Source organism: Petromyzon marinus, chromosome 80 (assembly GCF_048934315.1).
Source record: "Petromyzon marinus isolate PM22_M1 ecotype Great Lakes invasive population chromosome 80, UKy_Petmar_22M1.pri1.0, whole genome shotgun sequence".
NCBI lineage: Eukaryota > Metazoa > Chordata > Hyperoartia > Petromyzontiformes > Petromyzontidae > Petromyzon > Petromyzon marinus.
The window spans coordinates 10245730-10271784 of record NC_133746.1 but is presented as its reverse complement, the minus strand read 5'-3'; the positions used below and the strand labels follow the sequence as shown (position 1 = coordinate 10271784).

At 47.9% G+C, this 26055-nt stretch overlaps 2 protein-coding genes across 6 annotated transcripts in view; one reads left to right on the top strand and one right to left on the bottom strand.

Annotated features, from left to right (window-relative positions):
• Positions 1-14518, bottom strand: part of LOC116957677 (serine/threonine-protein kinase 33-like) — a 45757-nt gene extending 31239 nt beyond the window's left edge. The window contains exons 1-5 of one of the 3 annotated variants that reach the window (XM_076057307.1): positions 14237-14518; positions 11388-11540; positions 9080-9193; positions 7753-7857; positions 139-277 (exon numbers count right to left, since the gene is read on the bottom strand). In XM_076057307.1, the coding sequence (XP_075913422.1) occupies positions 139-277; positions 7753-7857; positions 9080-9193; positions 11388-11456 (427 nt within the window). In that variant the 5' untranslated portion in view covers positions 11457-11540; positions 14237-14518. The remainder of the gene's footprint in view (positions 1-138; positions 278-7752; positions 7858-9079; positions 9194-11387; positions 11541-14236) is intronic. The other 2 variants (XM_032979989.2, XM_076057308.1) reach the window with 2 other exon arrangements.
• A 5703-nt stretch (positions 14519-20221) lies between these two features.
• On the top strand, positions 20222-25486 carry LOC116957680 (uncharacterized). 3 transcript variants are annotated; one of them, XM_076057352.1, is made up of 2 exons: positions 20222-20971; positions 24526-25486. In XM_076057352.1, the coding sequence occupies exons 1-2, from the start codon at positions 20860-20862 to the stop codon at positions 25113-25115; spliced, it is 702 nt and encodes a 233-aa protein (XP_075913467.1). In that variant the 5' UTR covers positions 20222-20859; the 3' UTR covers positions 25116-25486. The 3 variants fall into 3 exon arrangements, with proteins under 3 accessions (XP_075913467.1, XP_032835882.2, XP_032835883.2); XM_032979991.2 differs by having other exon boundaries at positions 20223-20944; XM_032979992.2 differs by having other exon boundaries at positions 20863-20999.
• The last annotated feature ends 569 nt before the right edge of the window (positions 25487-26055 follow it).

Genomic DNA, 26055 nt, shown 5'->3' with positions numbered 1-26055 from the left:
TGTGTGTGTCAGCGCGTGTCAGTGCATGTCTATGTGTGCGTGTCATTGTGTGTGTCAGTGTGTGCGTGTCATTGTGTGTGTGTCAGTGTGTGTGTGTCATTGTGTGTGTGTCAGCGCGTGTCAGCGCGTGCGTGTCACCGTGCTGGTGCAGGTAGGCGATGGCGCTGGTGACGTCACGCACGACGCCTCTCCCCGTGGACTCTGCGAGTGCTCCGTGCTGCTCCAGCAGCGAGCGCAGCTCCCCCAGCTCGCACAGCTCCATCGCTAGAAACACACGCTAGCAACACGACAACAACACGCTAGCAACACGACAACAACACGCTAACAACACGCTAGCAACACGACAACGACACGCTAACAACACGACAACAACACGCTAACAACGACACGCTAGCAACACGACAACAACACACTAACAACACGCTAGCAACATGACAACAACACACTAACAACACGCTAACATGACAACAACACGCTAACAACGACACGCTAGCAACACAACACGCTAGCAACACGACAACAACACGCTAACACACTAGCAACACGACAACAACACACTAACAACATGCTAGCAACATGACAACAACACACTAACAACAGGCTAACACGACAACAACACGCTAACAACGACACGCTAGCAACACAACACGCTAGCAACACGACAACAACACGCTAACACACTAGCAATACGACAACAACACGCTAACAACACGCTAGCAACATGACAACAACACACTAACAACAGGCTAACACGACAACAACACGCTAACAACGACACGCTAGCAACACAAACACGCTAGCAACACGACAACAACACGCTAACACACTAGCAACACGACAACAACACACTAATAACACGCTAGCAACATGACAACAACACACTAACAACACGCTAACACGACAACAACACGCTAACAACGACACGCTAGCAACACAACACGCTAGCAACACGACAACAACACGCTAACACACTAGCAATACGACAACAACACGCTAACAACACGCTAGCAACATGACAACAACACACTAACAACAGGCTAACACGACAACAACACGCTAACAACGACACGCTAGCAACACAAACACGCTAGCAACACGACAACAACACGCTAACACACTAGCAACACGACAACAACACACTAATAACACGCTAGCAACATGACAACAACACACTAACAACACGCTAACACGACAACAACACGCTAACAACGACACGCTAGCAACACAACACGCTAGCAACACGACAACAACACGCTAACACACTAGCAACACGACAACAACACACTAATAACACGCTAGCAACATGACAACAACACACTAACAACACGCTAACACGACAACAACACGCTAACAACAACACGCTAGCAACAACACACTAACAACACAACAACACTAACAACACGCTAACAACACGACACACTAACAACACAACAACACTAACAACACGCTAACAACACGACACGCTAACAACACAACAACACTAACAACACGCTAGCAACACAACAACACTAACAACACGCTAGCAACACGACAACAACACGCTAACACGACCGCGGCGCCTCGCCCGCTGACCTCGGCGAGGGGTTACGGGCCACCGTCACGCGACACTCCGCTCGTCATTCTCACGGCGGCGGCCGTCTGGAACGCTCTTCCCTTCCCATGCTAGGAAGCCACCGGGAGAGCTACGATACACTTTAACATCATCGTCTGGATCAGGGGTGGGGATCGTCCGGCCCGCGGGCCGTGTGAGACCCTCGAAATCATTTGGTCTGCTGGCCCTGCCAAGGCAACCGCAGGCGGGGCTCGAAATTCGATAAATCTAGGAGAGCAAACCTGGAAAAGCAGTTACGAGTAGCAGCAACATCGTCAATACCAGCTAACATCGTCAATACCAGCTAACATCGTCAATACCAGCTAACATCACCAATACCAGCTGACATCACCAACACCAGCTAACATCGCCAATACCAGCTAACATCGTCAATACCAGCTAACATCATCAATACCAGCTAACATCATCAATACCAGCTAACATCACCAATAGCAGCTAACATCATCAACACCAGCGAACATCAGCAATACCAGCTAACATCACCAATACCAGCTAACATCATCAATACCAGCTAACATTATCAATACCAGCTAACATCACCAATACCAGCTAACATAATCAACACCAGCTAACATCATCAATACCAGCTAACATCACCAATACCAGCTAACATCACCAACACCAGCTAACATCACCAACACCAGCTAACATCAACAATACCAGCTAACATCGTCAATACCAGCTAACATCACCAATACCAGCTAACATCATCAATATCAGCTAACATCATCAATACCAGCTAACATCGTCAATACAAGCTAACATCGTCAATACCAGCTAACATCACCAATACCAGCTAACATCATCAATACCAGCTAACATCACCAATACCAGCTAACATCATCAATACCAGCTAACATCACCAATACCAGCTAACTTCAATACCAGCTAACATCATCAATACCAGCTAACATCATCAATACCAGCTAACATCGTCAATACCAGCTAACATCGTCAACACGAGCTAACATCATCAATACCAGCTAACATCACCAATACCAGCTAACATCACCAATACCAGCTAACATCATCAATACCAGCTAATATCATCAATACCAGCTAACTTCAATACCAGCTAACATCATCAATACCAGCTAACTTCATCAATACCAGCTAACATCATCAATACCAGCTAACATCACCAATACCAGCTAACATCATCAATACCAGCTAACTTCAATACCAGCTAACATCATCAATACCAGCTAACATCGTCAATACCAGCTAACATCACCAATACCAGCTAACATCATCAATACCAGCTAACTTCAATACCAGCTAACATCATCAATACCAGCTAACTTCATCAATACCAGCTAACATCACCAATACCAGCTAACATCGTCAATACCAGCTACCATCACCAATACCAGCTAACATCATCAATACCAGCTAACATCATCAAGACCAGCTACCATCACCAATACCAGCTAACATCATCAATACCAGCTAACATCGTCAATACCAGCTAACATCGTCAATACCAGCTAACATCGTCAATACCAGCAAACATCACCAATACCAGCTAACATCGTCAATACCAGCTAACATCACCAACACCAGCTAACATCGTCAATACCAGCTAACATCGTCAATACCAGCTAACATCGTCAATACCAGCAAACATCACCAATACCAGCTAACATCGTCAATACCAGCAAACATTACCAACACCAGCTAACATTGTCAATACCAGCTAACATCACCAATACCAGCAAACATCACCAATACCAGCTAACATCGCCAATACCAGCTAACATCGTCAATACCAGCTAACATCATCAATACCAGCTAACATCATCAATACCAGCTAACATCACCAATAGCAGCTAACATCATCAACACCAGCGAACATCAGCAATACCAGCTAACATCACCAATACCAGCTAACATCATCAATACCAGCTAACATTATCAATACCAGCTAACATCACCAATACCAGCTAACATAATCAACACCAGCTAACATCATCAATACCAGCTAACATCACCAATACCAGCTAACATCACCAACACCAGCTAACATCACCAACACCAGCTAACATCAACAATACCAGCTAACATCGTCAATACCAGCTAACATCACCAATACCAGCTAACATCATCAATATCAGCTAACATCATCAATACCAGCTAACATCGTCAATACAAGCTAACATCGTCAATACCAGCTAACATCACCAATACCAGCTAACATCATCAATACCAGCTAACATTATCAATACCAGCTAACATCATCAATACCAGCTAACATCACCAATACCAGCTAACATCATCAATACCAGCTAACATCACCAATACCAGCTAACTTCAATACCAGCTAACATCATCAATACCAGCTAACATCATCAATACCAGCTAACATCGTCAATACCAGCTAACATCGTCAACACGAGCTAACATCATCAATACCAGCTAACATCACCAATACCAGCTAACATCACCAATACCAGCTAACATCATCAATACCAGCTAACATCATCAATACCAGCTAACTTCAATACCAGCTAACATCATCAATACCAGCTAACTTCATCAATACCAGCTAACATCATCAATACCAGCTAACATCACCAATACCAGCTAACATCATCAATACCAGCTAACTTCAATACCAGCTAACATCATCAATACCAGCTAACATCGTCAATACCAGCTAACATCACCAATACCAGCTAACATCATCAATACCAGCTAACTTCAATACCAGCTAACATCATCAATACCAGCTAACTTCATCAATACCAGCTAACATCACCAATACCAGCTAACATCGTCAATACCAGCTACCATCACCAATACCAGCTAACATCATCAATACCAGCTAACATCATCAAGACCAGCTACCATCACCAATACCAGCTAACATCATCAATACCAGCTAACATCGTCAATACCAGCTAACATCGTCAATACCAGCTAACATCGTCAATACCAGCAAACATCACCAATACCAGCTAACATCGTCAATACCAGCTAACATCACCAACACCAGCTAACATCGTCAATACCAGCTAACATCGTCAATACCAGCTAACATCGTCAATACCAGCAAACATCACCAATACCAGCTAACATCGTCAATACCAGCAAACATCACCAACACCAGCTAACATTGTCAATACCAGCTAACATCACCAATACCAGCTAACATCGTCAATACCAGCTAACATCACCAACACCAGCTAACATCGTCAATACCAGCTAACATCGTCAATACCAGCTAACATCGTCAATACCAGCAAACATCACCAATACCAGCTAACATCGTCAATACCAGCAAACATCACCAACACCAGCTAACATTGTCAATACCAGCTAACATCACCAATACCAGCTAACATCATCAATACCAGCTAACATCACCAACACCAGCTAACATCAATACCAGCTAACATCATCAATATCAGCGAACATCATCAATACCAGCTAACATCATCAACACCAGCTAACATTGTCAATACCAGCTAACATCATCAACACCAGCTAACATCATCAATACCAGCTAACATCATCAATACCAGCTAACATCGTCAATACCAGCTAACATCGTCAATACCAGCTAACATCATCAACACCAGCTAACATCATCAATACCAGCTAACATCAACACCAGCTAACATCACCAATACAGCCAACATCACCAATACCAGCTAACATCACCAATACCAGTTAACATCACCAATACCAGCTAACATCGTCAATACCAGCTAACATCATCAACACCAGCTAACATCACCAATACCAGCTAACATCATCAACACCAGCTAACATCACCAATACCAGCTAACATCATCAATACCAGCTAACATCACCAATACCAGCTAACATCACCAATACCAGCTATCATCACCAATACCAGCTAACATCACCAATACCAGCTAACATCATCAATACCAGCTAACATCATCAATACCAGCTAACATCAATACCAGCTAACATCACCAATACCAGCTAACATCATCAACACCAGCTAACATCATCAATACCAGCTAACATCAATACCAGCTAACATCAACCAATACCAGCTAACATCATCAACACCAGCTAACATCACCAATACCAGCTAACATCACCAATATCAGCTAACATCACCACCACGCCTCGCCAAACAGAAGCAGTTCCAGCCCATCGCATTAGGGGCGAGTTCATTAAACGCTTGACCAAACATAAACGGGCTAATTGCTAAGCTGATGACTTTGTATGGGCCCGCGAATGACGTCACATAAATAACCAAATGGCCCTTGGCAGAAATAAAAGTTCCACACCCCTGGTCTAGATTGACAAAACTAATTTCTCTACAACTGCTTGTTGTTGTAGTAATAGGTTTTACCCTTTTCACTGGCACAAAAAAACTGACACCTTTATTCAAGGCATCATGTTTGCAATAACCACAACACAAGCAGTCAAAATGCAAATTCAAGGACAGTGCATATTATTATCAGAGTTGTCTCTTTTGGTTGCATTTTGACTGCTTGTGTTGTGGTTATTGCAAACATGATGCATTGAATAAAGGTGTCAGTTTTTTTTGTGCCAGTTAAAAGGGTAAAACCTCTTACTATATCTTGTTACTGGCAAAGGAGGTCTCATAATGTAAATGCTCACCCCGAGCCCTCAATACTCTGATAGTGCGCTGTTTTTGAGTTGTAAGCCTTTTGGCGTCTTCTGGGCCAACACCAGTGGAGAGACTAAAGGGCTCTAAGAAAAACTGTCTCGGGTGTGGACCAATCAAATTCAAGAACAGTGCCAATATTATTATCATCAGAGTTGTCTCTTTTTGTTTGAATTTTGACTGCTTGTGTTGTGGTTATTGCAAACATGATGCCTTGTATAAAGGTGTCAGTTTTTTTGTGCCAGTTAAAAGGGTAAAACCTATTACTATATCTTGTTACTGGTAAAGGAGGTCTCATAATGTAAATTCTTGTTATAGGAATAGGTTTTACCCTTTTAACTGGCACAAAAACTGACACCTTTATTCAAGGCATCATGTTTGCAATAACCACAACACAAGCAGTCAAAATGCAAACAAAAAAGACAACTCTGATAATAATATGCACTGTCCTTGAATTTGATTGGTCCACACCCGAGACAGCTTTTCTTAGAGCCTAGTCTCCATTGGTGTTGGACCAGAAGACGCCAAAAGGCGTACAACTCAAAAACAGCGCACTATCAGAGTATTGAGGGCTCGGGGTGAGCATTTAGATTATGAGACCTCCTTTGCCAGAAACAAGATATGATGCCTTGAATAAAGGTGTCAGTTTTTGTGCCAGTTAAAAGGGTAAAACCTATTCCTATATCTTGTTTCTGGCAAAGGAGGTCTCATAATCTAAATGCTCACCCCGAGCCCTCAATACTCTGATAGTGCGCTGTTTTTGAGTTGTACGCCTTTTGGCGTCTTCTGGTTCAACACCAGTGGAGAGACTAAAGGGCTCTAAGAAAAACTGTCTCGGGTGTGGACCAATCAAATTCAAGGACAGTGCCAATATTATTATCATCAGAGTTGTCTCTTTTTGTTTGCATTTTGACTGCTTGTGTTGTGGTTATTGCAAACATGATGCCTTGAATAAAGGTGTCAGTTTTTTTTTGTGCCAGTTAAAAGGGTAAAACCTATTACTATATCTTGTTACTGGCAAAGGAGGTCTCATAATGTAAATGCTTGTTGTTGTTGTTTTATTTAAAGCTTTCGTCACTGCAGGGATTCATATTCTTGGTTCTTTCGGTAAAGTCACCACCACGTAGAAGGGAAACAATAAAAGTCGATGGAAAAAAAAACGCAACTTTTTTTCAAATTTTCTTGCTGTGGTTTTCACACCTGATGACGATTGCTTCCTGTGCTGCGGTCGAAACGTCGTGAGAATTTGATTGTTTTACATATTTTTATCATTTCATTGTTTCCCTATCTACGTGGTGACTTTACCGAGAGAACCAAGAATACGAATCATCTGTTTGTTGTTGTGTGCTGTTGTTGCCCGTCACTCTGTTGCCCTTCCCCGCGCAACTCCAATCAGCGCCGTTGGCTGTGTACGGCGCGAAAGAAGTTCGCGACGGGCGCGTGCGCACGTGAAGCGTGGTGGGTGAGGGGAGGGGATGAGGCCGGCGTGGGAAGGGGATACATGGGGTGTGGTGGGGGGGATGGCTACCTTGGGGGTCTCCAGAACCTCGTAGAGACGAACGATGTTGGAGTGTTGCACCTTCTTCAGGATGGTCACCTCCCTCTCCAGCAGCTGCACTCCCACACCGCCTGCCTTCAAAGGCAAAGAGGGCACCCCGCCAGTGGCTAGGAGATGTTGACTACCTCGCCTGGTGTGCAGGAGGTCGTGGGTTCGATCCCGACCCCTGACCATGCCTGCTGCTGCTGCTGTATATTTGGAGTCTGCGTCTCTCTCTCTCATCATCATCATCATCACGGTGGCTAGGAGATGTTGACTACCTCGCCTGGTGTGCAGGAGGTCGTAGGTTCGATCCCGACCCCTGACCATGCCTGCTGCTGCTGCTGTATATTTGGAGTCTGCGTCTCTCTCTCTCATCATCATCATCATCACGGTGGCTAGGAGATGTTGACTACCTCGCCTGGTGTGCAGGAGGTCGTGGGTTCGATCCCGACCACTGACCATGCCTGCTGCTGTATATTTGGAGTCTGCGTCTCTCTCTCTCATCATCATCATCATCAGGTGACTAGGGGATGTTGACTACCTCGCCTGGTATGCAGGAGGTCGTGGGTTCTATCATGGCCCAGACCATGGCGGCAGGGGTAGAGGCAGTGGTAGGGGTAGAGGCAGGGGTAGAGGCAGGGGTAGAGGCAGGGGTAGGGGTAGAGGCAGGGGTAGAGGCAGGGGTAGAGGCAGGGGTAGGGGTAGAGGTAGGGGTAGAGGTAGTGGTAGGGGTAGAGGCAGTGGTAGAGGCAGTGGTAGGGGTAGTGGCAGTGGTAGGAGTAGGGGCAGTGGTAGTGGTAGAGGCAGGGGTAGAGGCAGGGGTAGGGGTAGAGGCAGTGGTAGGGGTAGAGGCAGTGGTAGTGGTAGAGGCAGTGGTAGGGGTAGAGGCAGTGGTAGGAGTAGGGGCAGTGGTAGGGGTAGAGGCAGTGGAAGTGATAGTGGTAGAGGCAGTGGTAGAGGTAGTGGTAGGGGTAGAGGCAGTGGTAGAGGTAGGAGTAGAGGCAGGGGTAGTGGTAGGAGTAGGGGCAGTGGTAGGGGTAGAGGCAGTGGTAGAGGCAGTGGTAGAGGTAGTAGTAGGAGAAGAGGTAGTGGTACAGGTAGTGGTAGGAGTAGGGGTAGTGGTAGGGGTAGAGGAAGGGGTAGTGGTAGGGGTAGAGGTAGTGGTAGAGGCAGTAGTAGGAGTAGGGGTAGAAGGAGTGGTAGGGGTAGTGGTAGAGGTAGTGGTAGGAGTAAGGGTAGTGGCAGGAGTAGAGGCAGGGGTAGTGGTAGGTGTAGAGGCAGTGGTAGAGGCAGGGGTAGAGGCAGGGGTTCTCACCTTGTCCTTGTTGAGTTGTTTCACCGCACACTTTTCCCCGGTTGCCAGGTTCACGGCTTCCACGACCAAGCCAAAGCTACCACGGCCGAGAACGCGGCCTAGACGGTACAACTCCTGGAGACGCGGGGGAAGACACGGAGGAGACTTCGTTAGCAGTGGTGAGGGCTAGAGACTGTCTTAGTAGTGGTGAGTGAGACTGTGTTAGTAGTGGTGAGTGAGACTGTGTTAATAGTGGTGAGTGAGACTGTGTTAGTAGTGGTGAGTGAGACTGTGTTAGTAGTGGTAAGTGAGACTGTGTTAGTAGTGGTGAGTGAGACTGTGTTAGTAGTGGTGAGACTATGTTAGTAGTGGTGAGACTGTGTTAGTAGTGGTGAGTGAGACTGTGTTAGTAGTGGTGAGACTGTGTTAGTAGTGGTGAGACTGTGTTAATAGTGGTGAGTGAGACTGTGTTAGTAGTGGTGAGTGAGACTGTGTTAGTAGTGGTAAGTGAGACTGTGTTAGTAGTGGTGAGTGAGACTGTGTTAGTAGTGGTGAGACTGTGTTAGTGGTGGTGAGACTGTGTTAGTAGTGGTGAGTGAGACTGTGTTAGTAGTGGTGAGTGAGACTGTGTTAGTAGTGGTGAGGGCTAGAGACTGTGTTAGTGGTGGTGAGTGAGACTGTGTTAGTAGTGGTGAGTGAGGCTGTGTTAGTAGTGGTGAGTGAGACTGTGTTAGTAGTGGTGAGACTGTGTTAGTAGTGGTGAGTGAGACTGTGTTAGTAGTGGTGAGTGAGACTGTGTTAGTAGTGGTGAGTGAGACTGTGTTAGTAGCGGTGAGTGAGACTGTGTTAGTAGTGGTGAGTGAGGCTGTGTTAGTAGTGGTGAGTGAGACTGTGTTAGTGGTGGTGAGTGAGACTGTGTTAGTAGTGGTGAGTGAGACTGTGTTAGTAGTGGTGAGTGAGACTGTGTTAGTAGTGGTGAGTGAGACTGTGTTAGTAGTGGTGAGTGAGACTGTGTTAGTAGTGGTGAGTGAGACTGTGTTAGTAGTGGTGAGTGAGACTGTGTTAGTGGTGGTGAGTGAGAGTGTGTTAATAGTGGTGAGGGCTAGAGACTGTGTTAGCAGTGGTGAGTGAGATTGTGTTAGTGGTGGTGAGACTGTGTTAGTAGTGGTGAGTGAGACTGTGTTAGTAGTGGTGAGTGAGACTGTGTTAGTAGTGGTGAGTGAGACCGTGTTAGTAGTGGTGAGGGCTAGAGACTGTGTTAGTAGTGGTGAGTGAGACTGTGTTAGTAGTGGTGAGACTGTGTTAGTAGTGGTGAGACTGTGTTAGTAGTGGTGAGTGAGACTGTGTTAGTAGTGGTGAGTGAGACTGTGTTAGTAGTAGTGAGTGAGACTGTCTTAGTAGTGGTGAGTGAGACTGTGTTAGTAGTGGTGAGTGAGACTGTGTTAGTAGTGGTGAGTGAGACTGTGTTAGTAGTGGTGAGTGAGACTGTGTTAGTAGTAGTGAGTGAGACTGTGTTATTAGTGGTGAGTGAGACTGTGTTAGTAGTGGTGAGTGAGACTGTGTTAGTAGTGGTGAGTGAGACTGTGTTAGTAGTGGTGAGTGAGACTGTGTTAGTAGCGGTGAGTGAGACTGTGTTAGTGGTGGTGAGACTGTGTTAGTGGTGGTGAGTGAGACTGTGTTAGTAATGGTGAGTGAGACTGTGTTAGTAGTGGTGAGTGAGACTGTGTTAGTAGTGGTGAGTGAAACTGTGTTAGTAGTAGTGAGTGAGACAGTGTTAGTGGTGTTGAGTGAGACTGTGTTAGTAGTGGTGAGTGAGACTGTGTTAGTAGTGGTGAGACTGTGTTAGTAGTGGTGAGTGAGACTGTGTTAGTAGTGGTGAGTGAGACTGTGTTAGTAGCGGTGAGTGAGACTGTGTTAGTAGTGGTGAGTGAGACTGTGTTGGTGAGTGAGACTGTGTTAGTAGTGGTGAGTGAGACTGTGTTAGTAGTGGTGAGTGAGACTGTGTTAGTGGTGGTGAGTGAGACTGTGTTAGTAGTGGTGAGTGAGACTGTGTTAGTAGCGGTGAGTGAGACTGTGTTAGTGGTGGTGAGTGAGACTGTGTTAGTAGTGGTGAGTGAGACTGTGTTAGTGGTGGTGAGTGAGACTGTGTTAGTAGTGGTGAGTGAGACTGTGTTAGTAGTAGTGAGTGAGACTGTGTTAGTAGTGGTGAGTGAGACTGTGTTAGTAGCGGTGAGTGAGACTGTGTTAGCAGTGGTGAGTGAGACTGTGTTAGTAGTGGTGAGGGCTAGAGACTGTGTTAGTGGTGGTGAAGGGGTAGTTGCTTTGGCACCAGCACGGATGCCTCGTCCTGGTGCCGGGAATGTGGAGTGGGACTTCGGTCCCCCAGCCTCGTTGTCATGGCAGACGCCGGCTCCTGATCCCCTCAACTCTCCTCGCCCGCTCTCGATCCTCCCTTGAGTCATGCGCGTGGAGGCCTATCACCCTAACAAGTGAGAGAGATCATGAGCACTCATTCACTCACTCACCAACTCATTCACTCGTTCACCCACCCACCCACTCACCAACTCACTCACCAACTCATTCACTCACCAACTCATCAACTCACCAACTCATTCACTCATCAACTCACCCACTAACCAACCCATCCACTCAACCACTCATTCACTCACCAACTCAACCACTCATCCATCCACACATTCATGCATTCACCAACTCATTCACTCATCAACTCATCCACCCACTCGCTCACACACTCATTCACTCAACTCATCCACCCACCCACTCACCAACTCACCCACTCACCAACTCATCCACTCATCAACTCATCCATTCATCAACTCAACCACTAACCAACCCATCCACTCAACCACTCATCCACTCATTCACTCACACACTCATTCACTCACACACTCATTCACTCACACACTCATCCACTCACAAACTCGTGAGCATCGCACCTCTGCCCCCCACTGTTGTTGGAAGGTGACTGCCTCCAACTGCTCATCCACTCAACGACTCACTCAACAAACTAACCCACTTACTCACTCAACCAACTCACCCACTCACCAACTCATCCACCCACTGACTCAACAACTCACACATTCATGCAATCACCAACTCATTCACTCATTCACTCACACACTCATTCACTCATCCACTCACCCACTCATCCACTCACTCGCCCACTAATTCAACCACTCGCCCACATAACACTAAAGTAGCAACTCGCTCAAACTCGCCAAACCATTTACTCATTCACTCTTTCATACATGTACAAAGATCCCCCGTGTAGCCTTAACAGACTGTATGGGCAAGTGCTGTTAGCGAGCACCTACGAAGGCCGGAACGGTACACGAGGGGGTGGGTGGCCAGCACCACGCCCGACCGCCTTTGTCTCCCCAGTGGCGATGTTTACACACCGCACTAGGTACTCATTTTAGGCTGAGTCGACCTAGGGGAGGCTCGGGACCGGTTCAGATAATCGTCACCGGTGTTGGCCATGAGCGGGAATCGAACCCGGGTCGCCAGGTTCATAGCATATCGTAGCGCTCACCGCTACATACACTACCATCTCTCCACAATGTACACACGCACACACACACGTATACACGCACACACACGGAAACACAACAACCGCCATTCGCCACTAAGTGGCGGTGACGTCACCACGACGCTTGTGCCAGGCCATGTGCACCTTGAGGCCACGTGAAGTGTCGAAATTCTCCAAGACAGAGGTTCTCTGCAAGCCATCTGGCTACCATGAGAGATTCGTTCATGAGGCTATCCACATATACAAACGCAGAGACAATTTCAACCGAGAAGATGGATTCTGGCTTAGCAATCATTGGAAGGATTTGATAAACCATTTCGGGTCTTAATTGATTGTTCACGCTTACGGTGGCTTTCAGACCGCATCCATTATTTTTCATCTCCCCCCCTCCTCTTTACCGAACATAGATGGACTCCATCTGAACAAACTGTCAAATCGCTCTCCGTGGTTGCGAACGTTAAAAAAAATAACCGCCACTTTTTTCAAATTTTCTTGCTGTGGTTTTCACACCCGATGACGATTGCTTCCTGTGTTGCAGTCGAAACGTCGTGAGAATTTTATCGTTTTATATTTTTATTATTTCATTGTTTCCATATCTACGTGGTGACTTTAGCGAAAGAACCAAGAATATGAATCCCTACAGTCACGAAAGCATTAAATCAAAACACTATTTGTCATAAGACATTAAATACGCACTACAATGACAATAGTTTAATGCGATTTGAAGCGTGTTTTATTTTCAAAACGGAAATATGGTTTTGGGGGGAGGGGGGGGCAGAGCTTTATGACGTCATATATGAGGGGGGGTCTGACTTTTTGTGACGTCGCGTGACGAAGTGGGGGGGGGCGGGGTCAAAAATCGCGTGACGTCATTATGGACGGCCCCAAAAAACCTTTGTTCACTTTATTTTCACATTCTTGGTTCTTTCGGTAAAGTCACCACGTAGAAGGGAAACAATCAAATAAAAGAATTATATAAAACAATACAATTCTCACGACGTTTCGACTGCAGTCACGAAAGCTTTAAGTCAAAATTCACTTTATTTTCATTTTATTTTTTATAATTTTATTATTATTTTTAATCTACGTGACTGACTTTTCCGAAAGACCCTAAGGAATATTTAATTTGTTTTAACCTCAAGAACCTCGCCTCATAGGAGAGAGCCCAACAGAGAACGATCGATCGCAACGCCACCCGGGAAACTCTAAACGTCACTAGTTTACAAACGTTTAGTAAGTAATAACAATTTAAAAATTTTAAAAAATATAACAACTTAATTTTTTTTTTACCTCACAAACTTCGCCTCAAAGGGACAGAGGCCGAGAGAGAGAGAGACGAGTGATAAATAAACACAACGATCGATCGTAACGTAACGCCACCCGGCAACGCAAATGTCGCTACTTACAAATAGTTTAATAAACGAAAAGTATAAAAATGTAAACAAAAATTTTAACTTTAATTAAAAAAATTTTTTTACCTCACAAACTTCGCCTCAACATCATCCGCTACCAACGGGGGATGAGAATATCGCTACTTACAAACGTCGCTACTTACAAACGTTTAGTAAACAATAACAAAACAAAATGTAAACAAAACATTTAAACTTTAATTTTGTTATTTTTTTTACCTCACAAACGGACGGAGGCCCGAAGAGGAAGAAACATTCAACAAAAAATATATAGCGATGCCGCGTCTCCATTGGTCAGCTGTGCATCACGTGGGGGCCGAACGGCGGCTTCCCATTGGTCGGACGCGGTTTGCACCGACTCCGAAGCGGCGAAGGGGGGTCGAGGGAAAGTTTCCCCTAGTAACGCGACGCCGCGATCTGATTGGACAACGGTTGCTGAGGCGATGGTGTTCTCTGCACTCGACTGCTCCTGCCTGTCGCTCACATATCCACACGATCCACGCTCCACTGCTCTCGTCTGTCGCTCACAGATCCCTGTGATCCACGCTCCACTACTTCTGTCTGTTTGCTCACAGATCCCTGCTCACAGATCCATGCGATCCACACGATCCACTACTTCTGTCTGTCGCTCACAGATCCCTGCGATCCACGATCCACTACTCCTGTCTGTCTGCTCACAGATCCCTGCGATCCACGCTCCACTACTCTCGCCTGTCGCTCACGGATCCCTGCGATCCACGATCCACTACTCCTGTCTGTTTGCTCACAGATCCCTGCGATCCACGCTCCACTACTCCTGTCTGTCGCTCACAGATCCCTGTGATCCACGCTCGACTGCTTCTGCCTGTCGCTCACAGATCCCTGCGATCCACGCTCCACTACTCCTGTCTGTCTGCTCACAGATCCCTGCGATCCACGCTCCACTACTCTCGCCTGTCGCTCACAGATCCCTGCTCACAGATCCCTGCGATCCACGTTCCACTACTCCTGTCTGTTTGCTCACAGATCCCTGCGATCCACGCTCCACTACTCCTGTCTGTTTGCTCACAGATCCCTGAGATCCCTGCGATCCACGCGATCCACTGCTCTCTCTCCGACTGCTCCAGGGAGCTGCGGGGTTTCCCCCTCCCAAATTTAGAATCGACGTCGCGCGTTTAGAGCAGTGCCGGATGAAGCTCGTGCGGGGCCTGTAGTAACATCTACATATGTATAAATTTGAGAATGTGTCGATTTAAAGCTTTCGTGACTGCAAGGATTCATCTTCTTTGGTTCTTTCGGTAAAGTCACCACCACGTAGAATGAGAATAAAATAGTAAATTGATAAAATAAAATAACAATAAAATTCTCACGACGTTTCGGCCACAACACAAGCGGCCTTCATCAGGTGAAGGGACGAGACTGTCTGGAGGACAGCGCTTTACCGAAAGAACCAAATAATTTGTGAATGTGTGTGTTCGAAATGTTTAGCGTACTTCCCGACATGAAACGAACTTGAAATTTGGCATGTGGGTAGCTTCCAGACTGTACACAATGCAAAAAGTATAAAAATAGACTTTTGTATTTTTTTTGGGGAGGGGGGTGGGGTGGGGGGCGCATTAATGGATATATTTTGCACGGCAAGTGAGCGGTGACGTCACATCTGTGATGTCACCCGCACGCGTCAGCGTCACGCGCAGTGTGCCTGCTGACGTCACGCAGTGTGCCTGCCGACGTCACGCATCCCCCCCCCCCCCCGTGAATTAATTTAAGACAATAATCCAAGTCTCGGGCGAAGCCGGGTAGTTAAAGTTAGTTTGTTATAAAGGAGCCCTAAAATATATTTACATTTTAAAAAAACACGTAAATATTAAAACAGAAAATGTTTAACTTGCATAGTAAAGTAGTTGGAATTTTTTCATTTGCTATACAGCCAGATAATATGACAAATCTCGAACCTTAAACGCCCCCAGTCCTTCATGAAAGTTGAAGGCAGTCATTGCCTACTATAGTCATTGCCTCTAAACACGTGGGGCAGATCGTCCGCAGTGGTGCAAGTAGAGCCTGTCTGCTGCTGCTACTGCTGCTGAGCCACTGAATGTGGAAACCCGGTCCCTAGAAAGGTTTAGTTTAGCCCGATTTGTTTTTATATATATAGTTTCGAGTTAGACTAAAATTTTAATGTAGATTGTATTATAATTCTTCTTTGGTTCTTTCGGTAAAGTCACCACGTATAATGAGAATAAAATAATAAATTGATAAAATAAAATAACACAATAATATTCTCACGACGTTTCGGCCACAACACAAGCGGCCTTCATCAGGTGAAGGGACGAGACTGTCTGGAGGACAGCGCTGGAGTGAGAATATTATTGTGTTATTTTATTTTATCAATTTATTATTTTATTCTCATTCTACGTGAGTTTACCGAAAGAACCAAAGAAGATGAATCCTTGCAGTCACGAAAGCTTTAAATCGAAATGTATTATGATTGTTATTGTGATCAAACATCAAAATGGGATTTTTTGTTGCACATTTTTGTTATTTGCAGGCATAAACAAACGGTGCTTTTTTCTGGAAGATTTTATTGTTGATTGTCGGGGATGTTTACATTTGCGTACGGTAAAAAAAATTTGTAATGTATCTTGTAATTTTATTGTTTTGTTGCTGTTGCGTCCGAATCAAGAGCCGAATGGCTCACAGGGTTATTCCAAATAAATGAAATTAAACCGAAACTTCCCAATAACACCTGGGGCAGATCGCCAGCAGTGGTTCAAGCACAGCCTGGCTGCTGCTGATGATGATGAGCCACTGAATGTGGAAACCGATGCTGCTGATCAGGTTACGTCATGTTGCAGACTTCTTTCGCACCCTACTGTGACAAACCGTGCCAACCTTGAGGCTACACACACACACAGATACAACACACATTGCGTCATTCGCCACTAAGTGGCGGTGATGTCACCACGACGCTTGTGCCAGGCTAGGTGCACCTTGAGGCTACCACGTGAAGGAGGTCACCGGGCAGACCCAGCAGGTGCCACGGGTCGACTGACTGAGATGACCGAGACGACTGGCTGATGCACCACCTGTGCCCCCTACTGTGTAGTGTATAGTAGTGTACACACGCACACACACGTACACACACACACGTACACACACACACAACAACCGCCATTCGCCACTAAGTGGCGGTGATGTCACCACGACGCTTGTGCCAAGCTAGGTGCACCTTGAGGCCACGTGACCGAGACGACTGGCTGATGCACCACCTGTGCCCCCTACTGTGCTACGCACACACAGACACACCACACATTGCACTCCCATGAGGCCGTGGCTGATAGGATGTGTCAAACGAAGACGGGAACGTGATGGGAAACCTGCAGGGCCCTGTAGGGGACATCCCACAGCCCAGTGACCACCTTGCAGCAGGGGCAAGCGCTGTTTGCGAGCACCTATTAAGGCCGGGCCACTCTGGAACGGCACGAGGGCTGGAACGATTTGGGGAAAATATCAAATTGCGATTTTTTTGTGTGTGTCTGACTGCGGTTTGATTTGCGATTAAATGTTTTGAAGTCAAAGCTTCAGTTCAAGATGCACTGTAGGCTATAGATGTAAAACGTGCGATGGAGCATTTGGGGCCGTCCATAAATGACGTCACGCGATTTTGGAAGATTTTTGACCCCACCCGCCCCTCGTCACGCAGCGTCACAAAAAGTCAGACCCCCCCCTCAAAAATGACGTCATAAAGCTCTGCCCCCCCCCCAAAATAAAATATGCTTCAAATCGCTTTAAACTATTGTCATTGTAGTGGTGTGTATTTAATGTGGCGCTGCACTCTGATGTTGTAGGAGTGTTGTTATAACAATTCTATATTTAAATTTTGATATAATGCTTTCGTGACTGCAGGGATTCATAATCTTGGTTCTTTCGGTAAAGTCACCACCACGTAGAAGGGAAACAATAAAATAATAAAAATATAAAACAATAAAATTCTCACGACGTTTCGACTGCGGCTTTCACACCTGATGACGATTGCTTGTGTTGCAGTCGAAACGTCGTGAGAATTTTATTGTTTTATATTTTTATTATTTTATTGTTTCCCTTCTACGTGGTGACTTTACCGAAAGAACCAAGAATATAATTCTATATTTATTTAAAGTTGCGCATTTTGATGTGACGTCACATTTCTCAAACACCCCCCCCCCACTCGTCACACATCGTCACAAATGTCTGACCCCCCCCCCCCCCCAGGTGCGTGACGTCATTTATGGACGGCCCCTTACCACGTGATACCATCGCAATATGAACTGCTCTGTATATTCTCACGCAAGGATGAGAACTTAAAAAGACATGAACTGCTTCCAACGTGTATCTATTAAAATGTTTTTATTGAAATAGACCAATCAAACACGGAACAGTTGTTAAGTTAAATAAATAAAATAATAGTAATTAAACAAATAAAAAAAATTCCAACGAGAAAGTTAATAGGGACTTTTCAAATCGCTCGCAAAAAAATCGCAGCCTTTGCGATTTTGCCAATCGCGTTGTCTCAAATTGCGATGTCGATTTGAAATCGATTAATCGTTCAGCCCCTACACCTCTCATGCCGAGGGGGTGGTCAGCACCACCACGCCCCGGCCCGGCCGTCTTTGTCTCTCCCCAAGCCCCCCCACACAGCACTAGCGATGTTTGCTGCAGGTTTCTGATTTGAGGCTGAGTCAGTTTTCAGTTTATTTATTTTGGTATAGGCTCTTGAATCGGGTGCAACCACAACAAACAAAAACACAAACAAAACCACGAACAAGAAAAAAACATAGTAATAGGTTTTTACCCTTTTGACTGGCACAAAAAACTGACACCTTTATTCAAGGCATCATGTTTGCAATAACCACAACACAAGCAGTGTTTGTGTCGTGGTTATTGCAGACATGATGCCTTGAATAAAGGTGTCAGTTTTTTTGTGCCAGTTAAAAGGGTAAAAACCTATTACTATATCTTGTTACTGGCAAAGGAGGTCTCATAATGTAAATGCTCACCCCGAGCCCTCAATACTCTGATAGTGCGCTGTTTTTGAGTTGTACGCTTTTTGGCTCTTCTGGTCCAACACCAGTGGAGACTAAAGGGCTCTAAAGAAAAGCCGTCTCGGGTGTGGACCAATCAAATTCAAGGACAGTGGCAATTATTATTATCAGAGTTGTACGCCTTATGTTTGCATTTTGACTGCTTGTGTTGTGGTTATTGCAAACATGATGCCTTGAATAAAGGTGTCAGTTTTTTGTGCCAGTTAAAAGGGTAAAAACCTATTACTATATCTTGTTACTGGCAAAGGAGGTCTCATAATGTAAATGCTCAACCCGAGCCCTCAATACTCTGATGGTGCGCTGTTTTTGAGTTGTACGCCTTTTGGCGTCTTCTGGTCCAACACCAGTGGAGACTAAGGGCTCTAAGAAAAGCCGTCTCGGGTGTGGACCAATCAAATTCAAGGACAGTGCCAATATTATTATCAGAGTTGCACGCCTTATGTTTGCATTTGTGACTGCTTGTGTTGTGGTTATTGCAGACATGATGCCTTGAATAAAGGTGTCAGTTTTTTTTGTGCCAGTTAAAAGGGTAAAAACCTCTTACTATATCTTGTTACTGGCAAAGGAGGTCTCATAATGTAAATGCTCGCCCCGAGCCATCAATACTCTGATGGTGCGCTGTTTTTGAGTTGTACGCCTTTTGACGTCTTCTGGTCCAACACCAGTGGAGACTAGGCTCTAAGAAAAGCCGTCTCGGGTGTGGACCAATCAAATTCAAGGACAGTGCCAATATTATTATCAGAGTTGTACGCCTTATGTTTGCATTTGTGACTGCTTGTGTTGTGGTTATTGCAGACATGATGCCTTGAATAAAGGTGCCAGTTTTTTTTGTGCCAGTTAAAAGGGTAAAAAAAACCTATTACTAAAACCACACCGTGTCCAAACCAAAAAAACGTTTTCGAAATCACCAAAAAAATAAAGCCATAATTGCAACGTAACAGTGATCACAGGTGACCGTGACCGAAACTTTTAACAATAAACTACATAAATAACATGGCAACACCAAATCCTGTAGCAATAGCCGATTGCTTGAGTCACTCCACAACAACAGAGGCAGTCCACCTAGGGGGGAGGGAGGGGAGGGGGTTGAGCACAGCCGGTGACGTCACACCGCGAGCGAGGAAGTCGGCGAGCGACGTGACGTCACGCAGCGAGCGACGCGACGTCGCGCGAACGGTGGCGGGTGACGTAATTTCCTCGCGTCGTTCGACATGACGTCACCTCCTGCGTGATGTCACCGCGAGAAGCGGAGCGAAGAGGAGGTGGTGAGGAGAGGAGAGAAGAGAAGAGGAGGTGGTGAGGAGGTGAAGAGAGAAGAGGAGGTGGTGGTGAGGAGGTGGTGAGGAGAGAAGAGAAGAGGTGGTGGTGATGAGGAGGTGGTGAGGAGAGAAGAGGTGGTGGTGAGGAGGTGGTGAGGAGAGAAGAGGAGGTGGTGAGGAGGTGGTGAGGAGAGAAGAGGAGGCGGTGAGGAGAGAAGAGGAGGCGGTGAGGAGGTGGTGAGGTGGTGAGGAGAGAAGAGAAGAGGAGGTGGAGAGGTGGTGAGGAGAGAAGAGGAGGTGGTGAGGAGGTGGTGAGGTGGTGGTGAGGAGAGAAGAGAAGAGGAGGTGGAGAGGTGGTGGGGAGAGAAGAGGAGGTGGTGAGGAAGTGGTGAGGAGAGAAGAGAAGAGGAGGTGGTGAGGAGAGAAGAGAAGAGGAGGTGGTGAGGAGAGAAGAGGAGGTGGTGAGGAGGTGGTGAGAAGAGAAGAGGAGGTGGTGGTGGGGAGGCGGTGAGGAGGTGGTGAGATGAGGGAGAGAAGAGGAGCACGCGGCGACAGCGAGACGCAGCGAGGAGGTGGAGGAGGAGGAGATGAGAGCAGAGGAGGAAGAGGTGAGGGGAGAGAGAGGAGGTGGTGGGGTGAGACGCGGAGAGGAGGCAGGATGAGGTGAGGGAGGAATCCCAGCGGTAGTAAATGGGTGAGTGAATGAGTGACTGAGTGAATGGGTGAGTGACTTGAGTGAATGAGTGACTGAGTGAATCGGTGAGTGACTGAGTGAATGAGTGAATTAGTGAGTGACTGAATGAGTGAATTAGTGAGTGACTTGAGTGATTGGGTGAGTGAATTAGTGAATGGGTGAGTGAATGGGTGAGTGACTGAGTGAGTGACTGAGTGATTGAATGGGTGAGTGAATTAGTGAGTGACTAAGTGAGTGAATGAGTGAATAATTTAGTGAATGGGTGAGTGAATTAGTGAGTGACTGAGTGAATGAATTAGGGAATGAATTAGTGAATGGGTGAGTGTATGAGTGAATTAATGAATTGGTGAGTGACTGAGTGATTGAATGGGTGAATGAATGGGTGAGTGAATGAGTGAGTGAATGAGTGACTGAGTGAGTGACTGAGTGAGTGAATGAGTGAGTGAATGGGTGAGTGACTGAGTGAATGGGTGGGTGAGTGACTGAGTGAGTGAATGAGTAACTGAGTGATTGAATGGGTGAATGAATGAGTGAGTGACTGAGTTAATATGAGTGAGTAGGTGAGTGAATGGGTGAATCAATGAGTGGGTGAGTGAATGGGTGGGTGAGTGACTGAGTGAGTGAATGAGTGATTGAATGGGTGGGTGAATGAATTAGTGAATGGGTGAGTGACTGAGTGAATGGGTGAGCGACTGAATGAATGGGTAAGTGACTGAGTGAATGGATGCGTGAATGAGTGAGTGATTGAATGGATGGGTGAATTAATGACTGAATGGGTGAGTGAGTAGGTGAGTGAATGGGTGAATGAATGAGTGGGTGAGTGAATGGGTGGGTGAGTGAGTGACTGAGTGAGTGAATGAGTGATTGAATGGGTGGGTGAATGCATTAGTGAATGGGTGAGTGATTGAATGAATGGGTGAGTGACTGAGTGAATGGATGAGTGAGTGATTGAATGGATGGGTGAATGAATGAGTGAATGGTTGAGTGGGTCGGTGAGTAGGTGAGTGAATGGGTGAGTGGTTGCACTAATGGGTGAGTGAATGGGTGAGTGGTTGAGTGGGTGGGTGAGCAGGTGAACTAATGGGTGAGTGAATGGGTGAGTGGTTGAGTGGGTGGGTGAGTGAGCAGATGAGTGAATGGGTGAGTGGGTGGTTGAGTGAATGGGTGAGTGGTTGAACTAATGGATGGGTGAGTGGATGGGTGAGTGGATGGGTGAGTGGTTGAGTGGGTGGGTGATTAGGTGAGTGAATGGGTGAGTGGTTGAACTAATGGGTGAGTGAATGGGTGAGTGGTTGAGTGGGTGGGTGAGAAGGTGAACTAATGGGTGAGTGAATGGGTGAGTGGTTGAGTGGGTGGGTGAGTTCGGTGAGTGAATGGGTGTGTGGTTGAACTAATGGGTGAGTGAATGGGTGAGTGGTTGAACTAATGGGTGAGTGAATGGGTGAGTGGTTGAACTAATGGGCGAGTGAGTGGTTGAGTGGGTGGGTGAGTAGGTGAGTGAATGGGTGAGTGGTTGAACTAATGGGTGAGTGAATGGGTGAGTGGTTGAGTGGGTGGGTGAGCAGGTGAACTAATGGGTGAGTGAATGGGTGAGTGGTTGAGTGGGTAGGTGAGTGAGCAGATGAGTGAATGGGTAAGTGGGTGGGTGAGTGAATGGTTGAGTGGTTGAACTAATGGGTGGGTGAGTGGATGGGTGAGTGGTTGAGTGGGTGGGTGATTAGGTGAGTGAATGGGTGAGTGGTTGAACTAATGGGTGAGTGAATGGGTGAGTGGTTGAGTGGGTGGGTGAGCAGGTGAACTGATGGGTGAGTGAATGGGTGAGTGGTTGAGTGGGTGGGTGAGTTCGGTGAGTAAATGGGTGTGTGGTTGAACTAATGGGTGAGTGAATGGGTGAGTGGTTGAACTAATGGGTGAGTGAATGGGTGAGTGGATGGGTGAGTGGTTGAACTAATGGGTGAGTGAGTGGTTGAGTGGGTGGGTGAGTAGGTGAGTGAATGGGTGAGTGGTTGAACTAATGGGGTGAGTGAATGGGTGAGTGGTTGAGTGGGTGGGTGAGCAGGTGAACTAATGAGTGAGTGAATGGGTGAGTGGTTGAGTGGGTGGGTGAGTGAGCAGGTGAGTGAATGGTGAGTGGGTGGGTGAGTGAATGGGTGAGTGGTTGAAACTAATGGGTGAGTGAATGGGTGAGTGAGTGGGTGGGTGAGCAGGTGAACTAATGGGTGAGTGAATGGGTGAGTGGTTGAGTGGGTGGGTGAGTGAGCAGGTGAGTGAATGGGTGAGTGGGTGGGTGAGTGAATGGGTGAGCAGGTGAACTAATGGGTGAGTGAATGGGTGAGTGGTTGAGTGGGTGGGTGAGAGAGCAGGTGAGTGAATGGGTGAGTGGGTGGGTGAGTGAATGGGTGAGCAGGTGAACTAATGGGTGAGTGAATGGGTGAGTGGTTGAGTGGGTGGGTGAGAGAGCAGGTGAGTGAATGGGTAAGTGGGTGGGTGAGTGAGTGAATGGGTGAGTGGTTGAAACTAATGGGTGAGTGAATGGGTGAGTGAGCGAGTGGATGGGTGAGTGGTTGAACTAATGGGTGAGTGAGTGGGTGGGTGAGTGAGCAGGTGAGCGAGCGGGCGGTTAATGCTACGTGACGTCTGCTTCACTCGCAGCGAGCGTTACAGATTCCGTCACGAAAAAAAATGTTTTGCCAAATTCAACAACAAAAAACTACACGCCTGATTACTCCATTGGGATCACAGCAGCAGCATCAGGGATCGCCCACAACTGGCAGTAGTCTCGTGCACAGGGGCAGCTGCCACTGGGGGTGCCCCTAGGCTAGAACCACTCAGCAGCAGCGATCATCACCACTTGTCTTAGTGGGTGGTGTGGGTGGTGATGATCTTAGTGGGTGGTGTGGGTGGTGTGGGTGGTGATGATCTTCGTCTTAGTGGGTGGTGTGAGTGGTGTGGGTGGTGATGATCTTTGTCTTAGTGGGTGGTGTGGGTAGTAATGATCTTAGTGGGTAGTGTGGGTGGTGATGATCTTTGTCTTAGTGGGTGGTGTGAGTGGTGTGGGTGGTGATGATCTTTGTCTTAGTGGGTGGTGTGGGTGGTAATGATCTTAGTGGGTGGTTTGGATGGTGTGGGTGGTGATGATCTTTGTCTTAGTGGGTGGTGTGGCTGACGATGATCTTAGTGGGTGGTGTGGCTGACGATGATCTTAGTGGGTGGTGTGGCTGACGATGATCTTAGCGGATGGTGTAGCTGACGATGATCTTAGTGGGTGGTGTGGCTGATGATGATCTTAGCGGGTGGTGTGGCTGACGATGATCTTAGCGGGTGGTGTGGCTGACGATGATCTTAGTGGGTGGTGTGGGTGGTGTGGGTGGTGATGATCTTTGTCTTAGTGCGTGGTGTGGCTGACGATGATGTTTATCTTTCCGCCACCCCCACCCCTCCTACCCCCCGCCCCCCGCCCGCGACAAAACAAAACAAAAAACCGCCCGCCGCAAGGAGACAAAATGATCGCCGAGGGCTCCGCCAAGATCCTGTGCCCGGTGTGCAACTGGGTGCTGGTGAGCCTGCCGGCGCTGGAGGACCACATGAAGCAGCACGGCAAGTCGGCCGTGTACCGGTGCGACGAGTGCCCCTACACGGCCGACAAGCCGGGCGTCCTCGTCAACCACCGGCGGACGCACACGGGCGAGAAGCCCCACCGCTGCGCCGTGTGCGCCAAGGCGTTCCGCGTGCTCGGCAACCTGCGTAGCCACGAGCGCATCCACACGGGCGAGAAGCCCTACAAGTGCACCGTGTGCTGGAAGGAGTTCCGCGAGGCGGGCATGCTGCGCACGCACCAGCGGACGCACACGGGCGAGAAGCCGTACCGCTGCGCCGTGTGCGGCCGGGCGTTCGCCCACACGGGGACGCTGAGCCGGCACAACAACACGCACGCGCCGCGGGCGCCGCGGGCGCCGCCGAAGACGACAACGACGACGACGACGCCGCAGCGCGAATGCGGCGGCGAAGACGACGCCGAAGACGCCGAAGACGCCGAAGACGCCGCGGCCGCCGAAGAAGACTCGGATGACGTCGTCGTAGGATGAGCGGCAACCGACCGGAGGTGGCGGGGGGGGGGGGGGGGGGGGGGGCGCTTGCGAGGGCGCGGAATCGAGGGATCGCCCTCGCACACCCGGCTCGGCACGTGGAGAAAAACAGATTCCCCGTCCCCCCCACCGTTGGCGCGGCCGGTGCGGCTACGTACGGTGCGAAAGAAGTCCCCACGTACTTGCATCTCGGCCGCCTGGTGCTCCGGGGGGCAGTGCCGAGCCAGGCTCGGGAGGCGAGGGCGTTGGAACTTTTCCCCCAAGCGTAGGGAGAGAGAGAGAGAGAGCCGCGCCGAGCGGCGTGGCGGAGTAGCCCGCGGAACCGTGCCGGCGTCGCTGGCGATTACGTCGTTCTCCACCCTCCCCCCCCCCACGAATCAGATGATGGCAGCAGCGACGTTATCACGGTTTGGTTCTGGCTCGGGTCGGCAAATAAACCAGCGGGGTAAAAAAAATAAACCCCTCAACCGTGCCGGCCCCGTGCTGGCCCTGCGCTGGCTCGGTTCGGATGTCGCCAGTGGAAAAAAACAAACCCCTCAACCGTGCCGGCCCCGTGCTGGCCCTGCGCTGGCTCGGTTTGGATGTCGCCAGTGGAAAAAAACAAACAAACCCGGTACCACGCTGGCCCCGCGCCCGAAACGGCTCGGACGCCGCCAGTGTAAAAGTGGGCTTGACACACATTTGACGCCACCAGTTCGTCCAAAGTGAACTTGTTTTCAACGGACGATGGCTCGGCGCTCCCTGTCCGCCGTGCGGGTCTGCGGGTGCGTTCCAAAGTCATCCCGCGCACGCGCGAGTTAAGAGGCCCCCCCCCCCCCCCCCCCCCGCGTTTTCTGACCGCGTCGGTCGGCTTCAGGGTTTGCCGAACGGACGGACAGACGGATGCGTCGTCGTTAAGGCCACCGCGCTCATTGCGCACGCAAAGCGCCTGCCGAGAATT